Raw genomic sequence first — 20,172 nt, 5'->3', positions numbered from 1 at the left:
AGGAGGGAGGCGTCTGTCAGCAGGCAGATAAGGAGCGGAGGGCTCCGTGTCGTGTTTATCAGGCGAACAAACGTTCACGTTCATTAATCACTGTGTCTTTGCCTGTTTCTCTCACAGGACTGCGGTTTAGAAAGAAAAGAAAAAGCTCCCTCGCTGCGACGCTAATGTGTCACCGTAGTCAATAAATGAAAACGCAACATGTTTCAGATGTAAAATGGTGGCGCACTTACATTTTCTTACATTTCAAAACAAGTCCCCATCTGCCTCAGCTGTTTTTGGAGAATGCTGCCACGCAGGTTTCCTGTGACATTCCAGAAATATTCTGTGGCCCACCAATCTCCACCTGTGTTTCCGTCAGTGTGACGGTGAGCTGATAATGACCGAGTTTCATTTTTTTCGATGTAACTTTTCCCTTAAATCTATATGTGAAAGAGATTGTTTTTTTTGTTGTTGTTGTTTTACAGTTTTAAAGGTGATATTTGTAAGAAAAGTTGATTTTTGAGTCTCAGTCCCAGCTCAGCCAAAAACTGCTGCACTGGGATTGTAGAATGGGTCGGCCTCCATCCCGAAGCGTCACTTTTCTTACAAAGGGCGCTTTTTAAATCTCTGGAGTCGCTGGAAAGTTTCTGAATCAGGGCAGCTGGATTATTTTGGATTATTCAAATATTTTCCTGTGACTTCCTGAAGCGACCTGCGTGTGTGTTTTGTTTTTCTCCCCCTCAGACTCAGGTTGCACCTTGCTCTTCTCCAGCCTGTTAGAGCCAGTAGCGTTTATGCCCCTCAGTGTCTCACGTTCTGCAGACGGACCGCAGCATGTGTGGAGTTTTCTAATCTGCCCTGAGACACAGATCATTAACACGCAGCACAAACTGACACATTCACTTGAAGGAGCTCACAGCGCTGCGGACACGCTCAGGAAACAGAGTATTTACCCGTCGCTCCTTCTGCCTTCCTTCCTCTCTCCTCCCACACAGGGCCCCCCTCTCTCCCTCCTCTCTCTCTCCCTCCTCTCTCTCTCTCTCTCTCTCCCTCCTCTCTCTCTCTCTCTCTCTCTCTCTCTCTCTTTCTCTCTCTCCCCCTCTTGTCGTGAACGCGCTCGGCAGGCTGCCATTAACGGGGCGGACCTGTAGGCGCGGTCACGTCCGCGGCTGCTCCGGTGCTTCTGGCTGTCACATAAAAGTGCGCGTCCCACCGGCCGACCGGCGAAACTCTGCCGCGGATCTCCTTCAGACCGGACCGGATCGGAACCGCCGCCGGTGACACAGTAAGGTGTTTTTTGTTTTTTGTTTTTGTTGTTGTTGTTGTTGTTTTTTAAGATTGTACTCCACATCTGCGGGTTCTATAATTTGGTTGTAATGTCAGTGGGCTCTCAGATGTTGTGCTGTGAGAAAGTAGGTTAGATCAGCCGGCACATGAAGTTGGCCGGCTGACAAGTTCTCTCTGGATTTTCTCACTGTTGGAATGTTGTTTTTTTTCCCCCGAAATGTATCACATTTACGAAAATCCTGTCAGGAACAGTGTCGGGCATCTTTTCTTGGAGGATTTACCTGAAGGTCTCTCAGCTGACCTTGATTGTGATATTTATTTTTATTTTTTGTATATATTTTTTTTTTTAATCAATGGGTCGTTTTGACTTTGAGGAGATTTACGTAGTTTTGTGTGTGTGTGTGTGTGTGTGTGTGTGTGTGTGTGTGTGTGTGTGTGTGTGTGTGTGTGTGTGTGTTTCTGCAGGGATCAGAACCACATGAGGACAGCAGACCTGCACAGCTGACATCACCTACAGTCTGAGGTACGCAGGCAGCGGCTTGATGCGCGCTGGTCTCGCTTGTTCGTGTGGATGTTTGCATGCAGAGCTCGGGCTGTGACACGGCCTGATGCTCGCTTCTGCTCCAGCAGGATCACCTCCACCTCCTCTTCCTCACTTCTAGCCTATTCTGTAGAAAATCCCTCGGTGGATGCTGCCTCGCCTGGTTTGAAAGAGCTGCCAGCTTTGGCTGTTTCTCTCTTTTGCCTCGCACCTTTCTCAAGTCTATATGATATTAGATTATTATGTGTGTCCTACTTTATGTCTGATTCTGTTTTTACCTCCATCCCTCGTCTGTATGCGCTGATGTTTCCCAGAAAGCCAGCCTCGGTAGCCTCCACCTTACTGTGGCCTGCCTTGCGTGGGATGCTGGAGAGTGGGAGCGCAAAAGTGGAGAGTTTTTGATGCCACTCGGCAAAAGTAAGAAGTGTGGCGTAGTCGATCATGGGGGATTCATTCTTCAACTGCTGTTATGTCCCACCCAATCCCCCAGGAGAGGGGGAGCCCGCCAGGTCCAGACGCTCAGAGATCATGGCCTCCCAGTCCACTCACATCCCCAACGACCGGCGCTTCCTCATCTTCTTTGACTTCGATGAGACCATCGTGGATGAAACCAGCGACGACATGGTGGTGCAGACCGCCCCGGGTCAGCACCTGCCGACCTGGCTGAAGGACACCTACCAGCCGGGCCGCTACAACGAGTACATGCAGCGCGTCCTGGCCTACCTGGCGGAGCAGGGCGTCACCGAGAGCGACATCCGCAACGTGATGGAGAAGCTGCCCGCCACCCCCGGCATGCTCACCCTCTTCCAGTTCCTCCGCACCCGGCCCCAGCAGGACTTCGAGGTGGTGCTGCTGTCCGACGCCAACACCTTCTTCATCGAGTCCTGGCTCCGGCGCGCAGGGGCCCGCCAACTCTTCCACCGCATCTTCACCAACCCGGCCACCTTCAACAGAGACGGCCGCCTGGTGATGCGGCCCTTCCACTCCCACGACTGCCAGCGGTGCCCGGACAACATGTGCAAGCAGGTGGTCGTCAGGGAGTACGTGGCCCGCAGGACGCAGGAGAGGGGCCGCCCCTACCAGCGGGTCTTCTACGTCGGGGACGGAGCCAACGACTTCTGCCCGGCGCTCGCCCTCGGACCCCGGGACGTGGCGTTCCCGCGGCGGGACTTCCCCATGCACCGGCTGATCACGGAGACCCATGAAGCCATGCCCGGGGAGTTCAAGGCGGTCACGGTCCCGTGGGCCACCGCGGAGGATGTGGTGCAGCGGCTGAGGAAGCTGGTGGTGGAGTAGAGAGGGAGGCAGGAGGTTAAAGGGCCAGTTGACACTTTTTAAACCATAATCTCAGGTGAAATAGTCCCAGAAACTAATGTTCGAGGCAATCAAATCCTTTGTACTGTGTTAAAATACATTAAAGTGTGTCTATCTGGTGTCCAGCCTCAGTGCCAGAGGTCACTCTCAGACAGAGGCCCAGGTTAATGATTCTGCCACTGTCTCAGATTCGGTGCTTTGTTTTTTGAGGACATACATTTTAAAGTTTAAGGGCATTTGCCAAATACAGATATCCTTTAAATGGGTCATGTGTTGCTTTGAACTGTGGGGAATCTATGTGAATTTCAACAGCAATATAGTAAAACAAAAACAAAAAAAAAATGTGACTGGTTGCTCTTGTATAACAATTATAAGTGTGTTTTCTTCTAAACGGCAATTTTAAAAATGTAATAGATATTAAAGTATAATCTCTCTAGATGAAATCAGAGAAACACTGCCGTCTGATACCAGCAGATTTGTGTCAATGTGCCTGTCAGAGAAAATGTGTCTTATTTACAAATGTATGTTGCTGATCTGTCTGACTTGTTTATGAGTCTGTCGTGTCTTCACTGTGTGGGCCAGGCCTACTGAAAGAAACACAAACACCAGCAGGAATAAAGCCATCAACTGAAACTCTGCCGGTGTCTGACTTTATCATCAACACATTATCAACATGCACGTGAGATAATTATTAACCATCCCCCTGATAATATCCATGGACTCGTGCCATAAAGAGGCCACATGTTATATGTGAACATCATGACTTTCACAAACACTCTGCGTCACTTATGTGAAGGTTCACGCAAATATTGTCCTTACAGCACACCAGTTATTAATACAAATATATATATCTATCCTGCACAAGTAATGTTCCATTAACATTAACAAGTTTTCCACACATTGGAGTTCAATAGTTCACTGAAATTAAAGTAAATTAGCATTTCTAACATTTATCCTCAGTGCTAATGAGTAACTTTCAGCACCTACACAACTGTAACACCTCAATATCTTTATAATACATATACTCATATCATTTCGTGTGTAACTAACATTTTAAGTTTGCCATGTGAAGTTGTAGCACATAGGAATCACTTAGCCTGGTTGGACTCACTGAAATTTCAGTTAAATGTCAATTATTATCTCTATACAGGCCAAATGTTGGTGTAGACACTTGAGTTTTAATTTAGTTTCAAGCTGTCTTGTTCACCAAACAGACAAAATCACACACACACACACACACACACACACACACACACACACACACACACACACACACACACACACACACACACACACACACACACACAGGCTTCATCTCCCAGGTTTATGTATTCAAACCTGGAGTTCATGGACGTCAGGAGTGTGTCATCATGAGTGGGTGTCCAACGCCCCCCAGTGGCCACAGTGCATAACGACAGCTATGCCTACTTTAAGCAGTACAGTTGTGTGGGCCTTGGCTGAGACAACACATTTATTCTCATCTATAACCCCTAATTTATAGTTTTTCATTTGTCACACACAAATTCTATGGAGTCATAGGAGTCCTTATATTATGAATACATCTGTACAAGAATTAGAAAAAAATGAAGAAAAAAAAAAGAAAAATGGATCTATTGAATCTATTGATTTTTGTTGCCTCATTTGTCTTTTTTTTCCAAATTGCACTTTTTGGTTTGGACTTTCATGTAGAACACTGTCTTGTGAAACATGTTGTTTTATGGTTGACTTATTAAAGCTGGTTTACAACTTGGATCTTCAGGAATAGCAAAAGCCCAAGGGAAAAGAAAAGGGAGAAAGAAAAGGATAATAATCAATTATCTACTTTACAGGCATTTAACAGACGCTTTTGTCCAAAGCAACTTACAGTAATTCTTACATTCATTCAGTGATGACGGTGGCTGCCATGCAAAGTGCCAACCAGCACATCAGGAGCAGTTTGGGGTTCAGTAGCTTGCCCAAGGACACTTCGACATGGGCTTTTCTCAGGTTTGGCCGAGACCACAATAACCCTCTGAAATCGACAAATATATTATATGTCGCATGGCAGAGTGAGTAATAATGCAGTAATGTTTGGTTGACAGCTGATGTAATGTAATTTGAGGTGTTGGAGTGAGATTTGAGCTTTGGCAGCTGAGAGGATCTTATGAAACGTCAGTACCGTTTGTGGCCTCTCGCATGGGGGCGATAGAGAGCAAAGCGTCGAGTTCTCACCGCGCTCAGCGAAGAAGAAAGCCGGAAGTAGTGTCTCATGCGCATGGCGCTATTTGGGAAATTATTTATCTTCTGAATACATACCCAACTTTTAACTTGCTGTGAAAGTATTATTCGCTGACTGCATAACAACAGAATACAGGTGAGTGGAGTTTGCACCCTTCAAGTCATAGTTTAGTACCGTAAGATATTGTTAGCTAACGCGCTAAGCATCAACGTAACTGAAACGTCGCCTGAAAGTCATTCATTTCTTCAATGTGTAGCCGGCTAGCATGCTCATTTTTGACTCACTAATAGCATTGCAAACACAAGAAACAGCGCAGTTTATAATCCCCGAAATCTTCTCGTTTAAGATTAAGTTTAGTCCGACTTTTTGCCGGTGGAAAGCATCCGTAAGCTCGATAAATAGCGTACTAAACTCTGGCGGTGCGTGTTATGCTAGCTAGTTAGCATTGACTGTAATTGTGATACTGTTAACTGGCTAGTTGTGTTAGTTATTATCGGCATTTTTAAAACAACCAAAGCCAAATTCTACAATGAAAATGCTTCATTGTTGCATATAGACTCACAAAACAATACGTTTTGTTGGGTGAGGTATTACAATCTCACTACTTAATTATATTGCTGATTTATCACACAATTTATCTCCATTACAAAATGTCCACTTCTATGAACTGCACATGATCCGGTTGCTCTGGTAATTTTTTGGTTGATTGGGCAACCAAACTGTCAGCAAATGTCATTTAAGACCACCAAAGCAGAAAACGGTGAAAATGACCATTTGAAATTATTGATAATGGACCATCTTTCGACATTAGAAAAGGCTGATTTTGCCATTAACCTTTATCTTTATGTGCTCTTGTTGGCTCCTGTTCTACTTTTTTCTGTACTAATAACTGAAACCCTCTCAATATGACTTGTTATAAACTCATGGCCCATCTCTCAGTTCTCTACAAGATGGAGGCTGATCTGTATGACGAGTTTGGCAACTACATCGGTCCAGAGCTGGACTCTGACGATGATGAAGATGATCTGGATGCAGAGGACAGAGATGTTGATGAGGTACTTTCCAAAAGCTGCGGAAAAAGTTATTACCAAGTAATATGTGCATACTTGCAATATGAGCACATACGTCACAATAACAAATCTGTGTTTGCGCAGGGTGATGAAGATGATGATGACGAGCCTGCTGATGCTGATGAAGATGTCCCGGGTATGGAGGTGGTTCTGCATGAAGACAAGAAGTACTATCCTACAGCAGAGGAGGTTTATGGGCCCGAAGTGGAAACTATCGTCCAAGAAGAAGACACACAACCTCTTACAGGTTAGATACAAAGAATGTAGCTTGTATTCAGATTTTTATTCAGAGTATTTGGAAATGTAATCCACATGCTTGCTTATGTTTTAAATGACACGTGAAGGGTAACCACCTGTTTTTTGTTCTCTCCACAGAGCCAATCATCAAGCCTGTGAAGAACAAACAGTTCACCCTGATGGAACAGGAGTTACCTGCCACTGTTTATGACATGGAGTAAGTTATCTGCATGGTTATGTCTAAAAAGGTTGACAATGTAGCAATTCATCCTAATTACGTCCCCTCTAGTGACAGCACTTTATTGGGTCTTGTGAATTTCCTGTACACGTTTGCCATCTGCCCATGTCTGCTGTGTGTTTGTCCAGCTGTGATATCCCTCCTCTCTCTTGGCAGATTCCTTGCGGATCTGATGGACGGTCCTGAGCTAATCCGTAATGTCACACTGTGTGGACACCTTCATCACGGCAAGGTCAGAGCCTGCCCTACAGTTACTTCACTCAGTTTCTCTTTAAGCTGCAGGTTTTTCATCAGGGCTTCTCTGTGACATTTAGCCAACAAGGACATGTGTTCCTAAGATGAAAAATTTAGGAGGCTGGGAATGTTGTGGAGCATATGCCAATAACATGGCTTCACTTCAGACTCATCTGTGACTCATGGGGATCTAATGCATGTGTTTATTCCTTTCAGACCTGTTTTGTGGACTGCCTGATTGAACAAACACATCCAGAAATCAGGAAGCGAGATGATGTGGACGTGAGTGTTGATCGTAATAATAAACAAATCCTTGTAATGCGTGACCTTTTCTGGAAATGACAGCAAAAAGTAACATGACTTTTGACTTTTACAGCTCCGATACACAGACATCCTCTTTACAGAACAGGAGGTGAGTAATCCGTTTGAACTGTGGCTTATTACTGACACTTGAATGTACTCAAAAAAAAAATGTGGTTACCACATATTAAACAGCATGTTGATAATTCTGGCAACTTCACTTTGTCTAATAAAGAGGTGAGGTTGCCAGAAATGATCATTTATAGGAAATAAGTTTGAAAATGATTTATGTTTCTCTTGCTGGATGGTTGATTTTTATCTTTTGCCTTTTCCATAGAGAGGAGTTGGTATCAAGAGTACCCCTGTCACAATGGTCCTGCCTGACTCCAGAGGCAAATCCTACCTTTTCAACATCATGGATACACCAGGTATTGAATTTCAGCTGGATGCTTTGAGTCCTGAATGTGTGTTTTGATGAATCATAGCAGAAAGTGATGTACATCCTTGTGTCATCCTCAAAGGCCACGTGAACTTCTCTGACGAAGTCACATCCAGCATCCGGATCTCAGACGGTGTTGTCCTCTTCATAGACGCAGCAGAAGGAGTGAGTCACTGATTTTTTTTTCTTTTGTATCGTCTCCCACTCTTGCGTCTCTGGACATAATGTTCTCATTCTCTGCTTCATTGTAACCTTTTCATATCTTCACCTAGGTGATGCTGAACACAGAGCGTCTAATCAAACATGCAGTTCAGGAGCGTATGGCCATCACCATCTGCATCAACAAGGTGGACCGGCTCATCGTGGAGCTCAAATTACCTCCCACAGATGCTTATTATAAACTTCGCCACATTGTGGATGAGGTCAACGGTTTGCTCAGGTAGTAATTTAAGCCCATAATAACCAAAGGGTATCGGTAGCATGAATGACATTATGTGAGGTGATGCTACATGTTGGTTGGAAAAACCTAAATATTTGTTGGTGCTGTGATGTTAAGTGGGAGGATATTCTCCCTTCACCTTTGTGCCAAAATCAGACACTTAATTGTCGGTTGTCCCTCCTCTACCTCAGCACGTACTCCACAGATGAGAACGTCGTGGTGTCTCCTCTCCTCGGAAATGTGTGCTTCGCCAGCTCTCAGTACAGTATCTGTTTCACCCTGGGGTCCTTTGCAAAGATCTACTCAGACACCTACGGTAAGATGACTCATCAAATCATCCACGCATAAACTGTAAACTGGTATGTCCATCTAACCTCTCATGCCTAATGCAGTTATTAATGTATTGACTGTCTTCTCACTTTTTGTTTGCAGGAGACATCAACTATAATGAGTTTGCCAAGAGGCTTTGGGGAGACATTTACTTCAACCCCAAAACGTGAGTTGCTAATTTGTATTTCAACAGAATACTTATATTCCATCCTCTTCTTTTTGCACATTCTTACGCTGTCTCCTTTCTGCCTTTACTATTGCTCAGCCGCAAGTTCACAAAGAAAGCTCCCAGCAGTAATTCTCAGCGCAGCTTTGTGGAATTTGTCCTTGAGCCTCTCTACAAAATCCTCTCACAGGTTGGACATGTATTTTTTTCTCAAATGTGTAACAAGGCAACACAGTTAGTTTAGTACTTTCAGATCCAGTTAGCTCTGGTTGAGTTGCAAAACTCAGTATATAATCCTGACCCAGTTCCACTTTGTGTCTAGGTGGTTGGGGATGTGGACACATCTCTCCCCCGGGTTCTGGATGAGCTGGGCATCCACCTGACCAAAGAGGAGCTGAAGCTGAACATCAGACCTCTGCTGAGGCTGGTCTGTAACCGCTTCTTTGGAGAGTTCACAGGTGTGGTTCTGTTTCCTTCTGTTTGTGTTGCTGTTTCAGTTATGTTTTTGTGATTATATATGAAGAACTTTGTTTTTAAGAGAAAATATAAATAAGGTAATAACAATACTGCAGAGACTTTCAGAGGCACTATATTTATCTCACTGTTTAGAAGATAAATTGTCCTGCTTTGGTAAACATGTGAAGTAGATCATAAATCTCTTCCTTGCAGGGTTCGTGGACATGTGTGTACATCACATCCCCTCCCCACAAGAGGGTGCTAAGAACAAGATAGAGCACACATACACTGGAGGTCTGGACTCAGATCTGGGGGAGGCCATGGCAGAGTGTGACCCTGACGTGAGTACAGTGGAGGCAGAGCACTGAGAAGCAGATGCACAAATTAACAGTAAATAGCTGCAGTCTCTTCCCAGTCAAGCTGAAGAAGTCAGTAGTGACATTCTAAATGCTCCTACAAATTAAGCCAACAGGCTGTTTTTTCTAAATTGGCTTGAGCTGTTTAATAAGCCAGTTCAAGCCACTGACAGACATTCATCACAGTTTTCGTTTTCCATTTAAAGGTCTTGCCTCCTTTCACATAAACCTTCCATTGTTCCAGTTGTGAGACTCTCTTGCCCTACTTTATGCTGCCCTCTTATCCCTCTTTCCTCCTCGCCTCATGTCTCCTCACCTTCAGGGTCCTTTGATGTGCCACACTACTAAGATGTACAGCACAGAGGATGGAGTACAGTTCCACGCGTTTGGCAGGGTCTTGAGTGGGACCATTCAGGCAGGCCAGCCTGTCAAGGTTTTAGGAGAGAACTACACCCTTGAAGATGAGGAGGACTCCCAGGTCTGCACTGTGGGCCGTCTTTGGATTTCAGTCGCCAGGTTAGCTGCAGGGGTTTGGTTTCCAAAGTTTAAAAAATCAGAAACCTGTGATGTTTGTATTTAACATTAATAATCCATCATCATTTTTAGATACCAAATTGAAGTGAATCGAGTGCCTGCTGGCAACTGGGTTCTCATTGAAGGTTGTGACCAGCCAATCGTCAAGACGGCAACAATCACAGAGCCCAGAGGGAACGAAGAGGTGAGACACTGGAGAAATACCAGTGAAATCTTAAAAAAAGTGATAAACACTGCGTTGTTTACATTTTGAATTTCCATGACAGGCTCAGATTTTCAGGCCGCTGAAATTCAACACAGCATCAGTTATAAAGATTGCGGTGGAGCCCGTCAACCCATCAGAGCTACCAAAAATGTTGGATGGACTGAGGAAGGTCAACAAGAGCTATCCGTCCCTCACCACAAAGGTAAGTCGCCACTTAGCTAGATGAAAATCTAGGTTTAAAATTCTGCAAACCACAATTCCTTTAACATAGATTGAAGTAATGATAAGTTAGAGCTGCAATTAGAGAAGACACTTTGGATACTGAAAGAAGAACACAAAACTGTGAAGTCAGCAGTAATTATGTAACTATTAGATTGCTTTAAGTTTATTTAAACATTTGTGTGTTTGTCTCGTTCAGGTGGAGGAGTCAGGAGAGCATGTTATCTTGGGGACAGGAGAGCTCTACCTGGACTGTGTCATGCACGACCTGCGAAAGATGTACTCCGAGATTGATATTAAAGTAAATTCTCTCTCTGCTGCTTCATTTGTTGTTATACATCATCATTTGCAGTTCTCAGTAACTAATTTAACAAGTGTTGATTTGTATATAACAATCTTCTCATATTTTATCATAGCAATGCAATTATATATCAGTATCAAAGTTGTTGTAAAAGTTAAACTTGGACCACAGGAGTGGGCCTTTTTCTTATTGTGTGTAATTCTGCTCATCTTCATCTGCAGGTTGCTGACCCTGTTGTGACTTTCTGTGAAACAGTTGTGGAGACGTCATCACTCAAGTGCTTCGCTGAAACACCCAACAAAAAGTGCGTATCAAACACAATATATTTATACCATAGCCAGCCATAAATACAAGAGGACTTTCTTTACTCACATCCCTGCAATCATTTTCTGATGGGTTTGTCATTTCTCACTGTATGTTTTTAAGTCTGTTAGATGTTGTGTATCTTTTTCTGGTGTTAAATTTTTGCACAGTTCAGAGTCATTGTCAGTTTGTCTTCCCTTGGGCTTAGCGTCTCACCAAACTCTGAATAAGTGATTGACCGCTGTGTGATGTGATTGACAGGAATAAGATCACCATGATCGCTGAGCCCTTGGAGAAGGGGCTGGCCGAGGACATCGAGAACGAAGTGGTGCAGATCACGTGGAACAGGTAATATAGATGCTCACACTATAGATCTCACTTTAATTAATTGAAATCGTATAATGTTCTCCTCATGTTAGATGTATCTGTAGGTCCTACCCCCCTCTCTCTGTCTGATATGGTGGTTGCCTTATTAATTTCTCCACATTTCAGAGCCACTCTGACCAATCATTCGTTCTCATTATTCCCTCGCTTTGCAGCGATAAATGAGCAGACATGTAAGAATGATGATTGGTTCTTTGATTAAATGCTGTCATTGAAGAAGGTAGCGAGGTATAGAAATGCTCAGGGCTGAAATAGTCATTAAAAATGTGCTTTTATTGGATTTTTGGGTAACTGCATAGGTGCTTTACCAATTTTCTACAAGTTATCATACACAGACTAAGACGTGTGCACTTTCTGACGGTCCTGCAATTAATTTCAATTTTTAAGTCGGACATGAACGTAACAACCATGTGCTGCAGATTGATAACAGTGCTGGTCTGGTGTGTCATTCAATGTAAATTCAATTTCGTTAAGGTCTCGCTTGTTTTGTAAAAGTTTTGAAAGCCGGCAGAACAACGTGACAATAAGTTTCAAAGTCATGTCGAACGAACAGACACACGGTGGATTTTTTTTGCTTTTTCTCGTCAGTTTAAAAGGGGCAGTATAAACTCTCTGAGTGTAAGAAATACTAAATTTGAAAGCAAGGTTCATTACTTCTCTCCTCATGCATAACTTGTAGAAAAGATGCACAGGGGAGCATTTCCGTATTTGTATATTTGAGCAAAGTAAAGGAGCCTTCTATACATTGTGACAAGTGTGTGCTCATTAAAAATGCTCCGTGGTAAAGTGATCGACTCACTCACAGTAATTGAATTCTGCACTAAAAGCATACATGATTTTCCCATCCCTGTGTCACGGCGAGTGTGTTTGTGTGTGTGTGTGTGTGTGTGTGTGTGTGTGTATGTGTTGGACTTCCTGTCAGTACTCGGCTCATCTGCTAGTCCATCTGGACCCAGCGGTGCCAGCATGCAGTAGCAATGCCAGAGAAGTGACATACTTCACAGACCATTAAACTAACCCTTCACTCTACTCCTCCTCTTCCATTAACCCCTCTGCCCCCCAATCAACCAATCTCCTTAATGTTCCAGCTGACATAATAACATAATGTGCACATCTACTTTTAACCAGTAGCTCTTCTGTTTCGCCGTGACAGGAAGAAGCTGGGAGAGTTTTTCCAGACAAAGTACGACTGGGATCTGCTGGCTGCTAGGTCAATCTGGGCCTTCGGACCAGACACCACGGGACCAAATATCCTTGTGGATGACACGCTGCCCTCTGAGGTGAGTTTTGCAAAAGCAAGGCAGGTGAATCACAGCGAAAGTTGTCTGGAGAGAGATTTATGTTCCAAATCCACCCAAACATCTCTGAATCTATTAGCAGATATCATTAAACTAGGTCACTGCTCCTCTGCCAAACCACTTGCACATCAATCATAAAACATTAAGTCTTGAGAAGCCAAAAAAGAAAAAATCTATCTTGAAATTAGGCAAAGCCGGTAGGTGTGAGTCAGTCTGTAAAGAAGTTGTACATAAAACCAACTTTATAACTCATAGAAAGTTACAGCTCCTCTAGTCATTTCATGGCAGCTTTAAAGGGGACAAAGATTACAAATAGCACATCCCATCAGAGATTTCCTGTTTCTGTACCTAACTCATGAGGCATTTTTCTCTCCTGTAGGTGGACAAGGCGCTGCTCGGCTCAGTCAAAGACAGCATTGTTCAGGGCTTCCAGTGGGGCACTAGGGAGGGCCCTCTGTGTGATGAGCGTAAGTTTCCTCTACATTTTCAGAACCCCTGAAACAAGTTGTATCTGCAGATTAATGTTTATTCTCTGTACTCTCATTTGTGCTGGAACGTCTAGTCTGATGAGTGTTATTAACGTGTAATTCCCGGTCAGTGTTTTGTTACCGTAACTCTAACCACAAGTCATTCTGCTCCCCTCAGCGATCAGGAATGTCAAGTTTAAGATCCTGGATGCAGTCATTGCTCAGGAGCCTCTCCACAGAGGAGGAGGGCAGGTCATCCCTACAGCCAGGAGAGTGGTGTACTCCGCTTTCCTCATGGTGAGATCATCCCCACTGAGCCTATTCTTCTCCTCGACTTCCATTAGACTTCCCTTTCGTTCCCCCACTTTCTTAAATGTTCCATTAACGTGATTGCGGTTTGGGTTTCTGCTGACATGTGTTCCTTTTTAATTGTAGCACGATAACATTCCTCCTTAACAATTTTGCCTTCTTCTCTTACCCCCTTTGGCCGGACAATGTAAAGCTGACCTGTGGATTTATGATAGGAGCAGTGAAAGAGCCAGACTGTGTCTCCAGGCTTTTGTTCTCTTTTTAATATGTGGGCTCTCTTGTGTCACAGGCCACTCCAAGGTTGATGGAGCCGTATTACTTTGTGGAGGTTCAGGCTCCGGCTGATTGCGTGTCTGCTGTCTACACAGTACTGGCCCGAAGAAGGTTGGTGTACTCATCTTCATATATCAACCCAGGAAGAAATTGAATGCACTGACATGCACTATTTGTCTTTGAAATAAAGAAACTTGAGTTTTAAAAAGTTGGTCCTTTGTTTATCATCAATCAGGGGCCACGTCACCCAGGATGCACCGATTCCAGGGTCCCCTCTGTACACAATCAAGGCTTTCATCCCGGCTATTGACTCTTTCGGCTTTGAGACCGACCTCCGAACACACACACAGGGACAGGCCTTCGCTCTGTCTGTGTTCCACCACTGGCAGGTACACAAGCTTTTCTTCTAATATCAGCCAGGTTTTCATACAAATGTAGTGCAGAATCGAACCAATTATACAGAAAATTGGCAAAACAAACTGTGAATTGATGAGTGTTGCAGTCTGAGTATGAGAAGTTTCATTTTTGTGATGTCATTTTTTTAAAAAATTCTCTTTCCTGTTTTTATGTGCAAATTAAAAATAGACATGAAACATGAACAATTATTATCCAAATGCAGTAAAGGAAAGGTCCTGGTACATTTGAAGAGTTATCAGTTGCTGTGATTTATCTGGCTGTTAACAGATTCCATCGTAATGTGATTTAAATGGACATGATGGGGGCCTGAATCCACAGGTTAATTTGTAAAGTTGCCACTAGGCTCAGACTAACTGTTGCGTTATCCTCGATACATATGCACAGTGAAAAGGGCCGGACGTTTGGTGTGCTCAGACAAATGATCAAGTAAACTAATTAAAAGATATATTCCTGAGTGCCATTCTCCTTTCTTAATAGGAATTAATTCTGTAGACCTCATTCTGAGCAAAAATGTCACCGGAAGCAAAAATGAAGCTTAAGCGGTCCAAGCCAGACAAAACAAGGGAGCATTTTCCAGACTTACTGTCTTTAAAGTGCAAATACCTTCTTTGTTTTACTCTCCCTCTAGTACAGCTCAGCAGTGAAACACTGCAGAGGGAAAAAACAGGGCAGTTTTTAATAAAGAACACAGAAACAACTGGCATCAGAGCAGAATTCTCATATTGACTTCAAACTTAGCCAATAATAGGTTTGTCCCTGATTGGAGACAGATTAACAAGAGATGTCTTCATGGCCAGTTAGGTGAGCAGGAGGATCACAGTGACGAGGACATTTAGAATGGGACTGTTGGGCCTTAATGCATCCGTGCAATTATGTATGAAGTGACAGCAGTAACACTTCAGAATCGACATCTTTGTATAAAGAGGGAGCTGGTGATGCGGCTGGGCTGGACAGTGATGTGTTGATGGGGTGTTCTGTGTGCGACTCACCTCTGGGAGATTTAGAAGTAGCTGAAGTTATTTGGCAGCTTAGTCAAAGAAGAACAGCAAAGGAAATTGTGCAAGTTGAAGAGACAGTGAGGCCCGAGAGACATTGCTATGTTGTGCCATGGTTTAGAAAGCGCTGTCTGACTTGGATGTAAAATGTTACACAACACACTGTTGTGTGACACATACACCTAAACAAAGTCAAACAATAAGCTATGAATAGCCCTGTCGGCCAGAAATCAGATTTTTGTGTCTGTAAGTTTGTCACCCTTCTGTCACTCACACTGACATGCTTCCAAACAGTCGCACGTGTATTTATGCACATGCACCAACTCACATTCTCAAAACTTATGGCACCTTGTGCAGCAGAGTGACCGACCTCATGCACACGTCTGCCACTTTGGCTATGTAGCTTTTGATGTGAAGTAGATCGGAGTGTCGAGTCATTAAGTTTTAAGTATGTAATGTGTGTTTGTCTCAGCCCGCCACATCTGACGCGTTTGAGTCTGCACTCTGCAGAGCTGTGTCAGTGAAAATTAGCCCCAGTTAGGGAGAATTAATACTTAGCAGCAAAGCAATTCATCTGGAAGACAGAAAGGTTCTCCTCTGTGCAAATATTTAATATGTTCTATCCTCCTGATTTTTGTGTTATCCCCTTGAGGTGAAAATGGAAGTGTTAGACAAGAAACTCTACATGAATTATGTATTTACACGCTTGTCCAAACACTGGGTAAAAAAATGATGCAGTGTACACAGACTACAGAGCGATCCTTCGGGAACATGCAGAATAAATGAAAACCACTGTTGCCTTTTTTTAAAATTTTTGCAGAATCAGATTTTTAGGGCTTGTATTACCACATATTTTACTATTATGTCCAGACATTTATCAGTTACTGTCTGTCATTATAGTTGTGTCGTGGGATTTTCTTTAATCTCAAATCGTGACACACATTTGTAAAATAAATGTCAAGCTCTAAATTGTAAGCAATGCAGTTTTCTAAATCAGATTTCCCCTGGGATTGTTGTGTAAATTCAGCTGAAATGGACGACTCTATTTGGACTCACGGTCGATGATTTATTTCTAAATCATCCAGTCCTGTAAGAGAAAATGTACCCTTTTCCCACAAGACACCTCTGAAGTCCAGTACCAATCACCTTGACCGTCTCTCCCTAAATTGGTTTCTAACACAATCAACACAGAAATGAGGGTTAGGGTTATTTATTATTATTTTGTCCAACTGCCTTAGAAATAGGTTTGCAACGATTTATCAATAAGTCAAGGTTATTTATGGAGCATGTTTAAAAACGACAAACCTTAACCAAAGTGTTTTTACACAGATGGAATAAAACACAAGAAATGTATCAGTGGATCAGTTAGCAGATCTGAGGGGCGAGAAGGTGGAGTGCAGGATGAGTAGTTGTCAGCTACTACATTTTTCACAATGTACTATCATTTTATAGAACAAATTACTGATGGATTCATTGAGGAAATAATCAACATTTAGAATAATATTTAGTCGGGGCCCTTTTTAAAAAATGAGGAAGAACAAGGAGTCCCTGAACTGTGCCGGTGTCCTTATTAAACTCAAGGGGCCTTATTGTGCCTCCCTCATTAGGATGATTATGTGCCGCCAGTATTGGCATGCTAGCAGCACAGTGTTGAGTTTCTTCCATCTGTTGATTAGGCTTCAGCCACTCCATTGATTATTTTCCCCTTTCCTCCATTTTTAATCTATCCCTGAGGCTGGGAAATGTCTAATTTACTCCACACCACCCGACTTATCTCAGATCCAGCATTCCTCTTCTCTTTACATTAAAGGTGAATATATCATACATCCATGACAATGAGATCACTTTGTGAAGGTCACACTGTAAGCTCCTTAAGAAAATGGCTTCAGTGAATCATTCTAAAAGCCGGTGAACACTTACTTCTCCTAACTCAACCTGCTAACGCTGCATTAATGCCGCATTGGTCACAATCTGAAGGAGTGACATATCTGATTCGTTGCTTTTTCCATCATGTTGATGGACGCACTCCCTGACTCAGTAACAATGGGGCCGCTGAATCAGATATTTGGCGAAAGGTCGGAGCCACTATTAGAAGTGCCCACTCAGTTTGTTAACGCTCAAAATGTGATGTGTGTTTCCTGTTGTCAGAACGTTGCTCAGATTGTGCCTGACTGGATACAAATGGGGAGATTTCCTCTGTTGGCCAGTCGTAGCTGCCACTCGCTGTTTCACTCTGGGTTAACAAGATGTTGTGTTTCCTTTCAGATCGTCCCTGGAGACCCTCTGGACAAGAGTATCGTGATCAGGCCTCTGGAGCCTCAGCCTGCCCCCCACCTGGCCAGAGAATTCATGATCAAGACCCGAAGGCGCAAGGTGAACCTTTTGTCTACCTGTTTGTCACATCCTTTTTGGTCAGTTTCTCTTTTTGCATGACTGACATCCCATGTTTGTTGTTCTGCAGGGTCTGAGCGAGGATGTGAGTATCAGCAAGTTCTTCGACGATCCTATGTTGTTGGAGCTGGCCAAACAGGACGTGGTGCTTAACTACCCGATGTGAGACTGCAGACAAACGACACCAAATCCTGCTTTTATAAGAGGATGTTTGGGGTAAAATCCAACCACAATAACACACTGATGGAAACCATGAAAGTACTCGGTCGATGCTGTCACAGGAGAGTCGTTGCCCTTTTTCCCTTTTGAAAAACTGCAGAAGTCTTTTGCGTCTCATCTCTCTAAATGTATTTGTGTTTTTTGAAATGTACAAATTATCATTGTTTTTGTAGAATAAGATAACTTGGAGGCTTTTTTTAAAAAAAAGAAAGAAATTAGATGTCATTCATCGGTGTCAGTTTGAATAAAAGAAGTCTTTGTGATATGAAGAGAGATGTCTCATCGTCCGTATTGTCTCAAACTGTGAAAGAAACCACATCCTCACAGCGATGCTACTGTTGACTGTGTAATTGTCATTTGGGAAGCTTGACACAGTGGACTCAGCTGTCTGCTTGTGGGTTGAGAGTAGTGCTACTGTAAGCTGGTGCTTTGCTGATGCTTTGACTGATTGGTGTGTCTGTTTGGGAGGCTGTGTGGGTGGTGACTGATGGACGCGCTCTGGAATGGTTAGAGGCAGGCAGAGATGAACCAAAGGTCAGGGTCACATGACTGAAATTAAAGAAAAAGAACGATGTAGCATGTCAAAGATGACGCTAATAGTCATAGTCAACATTTACAGCTCCTTCCTCCGATGCAGGTGTTAAGAGTTATGTAACAAGATTGTGAAGTAGCTCCGCTTAAGAACATTGCCACGTTTTTGTTTCAGAGGAAAATAATCACACAGAAATAATTTTAAATGAGTGTGAGGCTGATCTCCAGCGCAGTTATGTCACATTAACTAACAAGTTACCAAAGATGATTCCAAACAGCCAGAGGCAGGTGTGACACATGCTGCGATTGAGGTTTTTGAAGCGAGGAAAGTCAGAAAACACAACTGAAGATAAAAAGATGAAAGGTTCATATCATGCTATAAATGTTCTAACATGATGACAATTCAAGGATGGAAAATATGTATAATATTTGTATGCAATGCTGATGAATTACACTCAAATTTAAGAGCATAATGGATGGTGATGAGGACACTTTGGTCTGATTGGGCTGTGATCTGATCTGTTTACATCGAAAACAAAGGTTGGGGAAAAATACACACGACTGGACTCTAAGTATTGATTCAAGATCAATTTAACTGTCGCTGTGTGAGCCAGGACTGTCCAAGTAGCCACTTAATGCTGCTCATAAAAACAAAAAAAAATCACATTGATAGAAAAAAATGTAAGACAGTACAATGAACTTTGAGTGTTTACATCATCAGAAATCGGGGGACATGCGGATAACGCTGCAGGAGCGAGGTGCTATCTGCTGTGAAACTTGTCAGCGTGCATCACAGCTGACATGATTTCCAGCTGACCACGGCCGCCGCGCTCCGTGAGAGATGAGACTGCCAACCTCTCGAGCCCGCCGCCGTCAAGTGTTTGATCTTCAAGACGTATATATCGAGTGGATAATCACTCTGAAGAGCAGCGTTTAACCACAATTCTAGCTCGCTCGATGTGTGAGTCCTGTCACACCTCCGGAGGACTGTGGTGTCTGAACGGCTCAGGCCTTCATCAGTCACCGCTGACATGTTCCCCCACCCCCGAACAGTTCTGGAGGTGGTGGAGACGGGGGAAGGTAACAAACAGGCTTGCAAAAAAAAATATATATAGCTTGAGCTGCTTTGACATTTGGACTGAATGTCAATCCTGTCCAGAGAGACAAGATGGGTTATTTTTTGATAGATTTCAGCAGACGTGGGTAGATGTGATGGGGGATATGTGTGGCCTTTTCAGCTGCTTAAGGGGAGCGAGGAATGAAGACGTTGGGGAACGGCTGTAAACGCGAACACACCGTGAGGAAGGGCGAAGCGCGGCGGCGACACTCCTCCCGTCAGAGGCTCTCGGGACTCGTATCTTCTTGCCTCTCGCTGCGCCGACAGAATGTGATCAACTCTGCACATGTGTAACGCAAATGTGCGCGCAGACGACACGGGTCCCCTCACTCCTCCCTTGCGATGGCGTGCGATGGCGTGAGATGGGATCGTGCCTGGCCCCGGGGCCCCGAGACGGATGGCAGCGGTCCTTGCCGGTCTGAACACTAGGCCCCGGAGCACTCTTCACAATCTGTGGTCCCTGTGCTAAATATAGACGGGAGCGAGACTCTGCCTCGGTACAGGGCCTGCGAGGGGGCACCGTCCTCCTGTAAGTCAGGCCTTTTCCCCCTTTTTCCTCTTCACCTCCATCTGCTCTCATCAGTCACCTTTTCCCCGCGATGAAT

General features: G+C 43.8%; 2 protein-coding genes across 9 annotated transcripts; both read left to right on the top strand.

Annotated features, from left to right (window-relative positions):
- The first annotated feature begins 1,028 nt into the window (after positions 1 to 1,028).
- Positions 1,029 to 3,754, top strand: phospho1 (phosphoethanolamine/phosphocholine phosphatase 1). 8 transcript variants are annotated; one of them, XM_037088796.1, is made up of 3 exons: positions 1,029 to 1,264; positions 1,732 to 1,789; positions 2,126 to 3,754. In XM_037088796.1, the coding sequence occupies exon 3, from the start codon at positions 2,249 to 2,251 to the stop codon at positions 3,101 to 3,103; it is 855 nt and encodes a 284-aa protein (XP_036944691.1). In that variant the 5' UTR covers positions 1,029 to 1,264; positions 1,732 to 1,789; positions 2,126 to 2,248; the 3' UTR covers positions 3,104 to 3,754. The 8 variants fall into 8 exon arrangements, with proteins under 8 accessions (XP_036944691.1, XP_036944689.1, XP_036944695.1 ...); XM_037088794.1 differs by having other exon boundaries at positions 2,122 to 3,754; XM_037088800.1 differs by having other exon boundaries at positions 1,032 to 1,269; positions 2,298 to 3,754.
- Positions 3,755 to 5,315: 1,561 nt separating this feature from the next.
- Positions 5,316 to 18,190, top strand: eftud2 (elongation factor Tu GTP binding domain containing 2). The gene is made up of 28 exons (XM_037089856.1): positions 5,316 to 5,474; positions 6,279 to 6,394; positions 6,494 to 6,656; positions 6,785 to 6,863; positions 7,041 to 7,116; positions 7,335 to 7,400; positions 7,495 to 7,530; positions 7,756 to 7,846; positions 7,940 to 8,022; positions 8,130 to 8,296; positions 8,488 to 8,612; positions 8,729 to 8,792; positions 8,892 to 8,982; positions 9,115 to 9,250; positions 9,462 to 9,589; positions 9,927 to 10,120; positions 10,211 to 10,322; positions 10,405 to 10,545; positions 10,762 to 10,863; positions 11,085 to 11,167; positions 11,428 to 11,514; positions 12,704 to 12,830; positions 13,228 to 13,315; positions 13,494 to 13,612; positions 13,914 to 14,008; positions 14,133 to 14,286; positions 17,575 to 17,682; positions 17,771 to 18,190. The coding sequence occupies exons 2-28, from the start codon at positions 6,290 to 6,292 to the stop codon at positions 17,864 to 17,866; spliced, it is 2,916 nt and encodes a 971-aa protein (XP_036945751.1). The 5' UTR covers positions 5,316 to 5,474; positions 6,279 to 6,289; the 3' UTR covers positions 17,867 to 18,190.
- The last annotated feature ends 1,982 nt before the right edge of the window (positions 18,191 to 20,172 follow it).

Source organism: Acanthopagrus latus, chromosome 23 (genome assembly GCF_904848185.1).
Source record: "Acanthopagrus latus isolate v.2019 chromosome 23, fAcaLat1.1, whole genome shotgun sequence".
NCBI classification, from domain to species: domain Eukaryota; kingdom Metazoa; phylum Chordata; class Actinopteri; order Spariformes; family Sparidae; genus Acanthopagrus; species Acanthopagrus latus.
The sequence above is the reverse complement of the archived record's forward strand: the minus strand, read 5'-3'. Positions and strand labels throughout refer to the sequence as shown.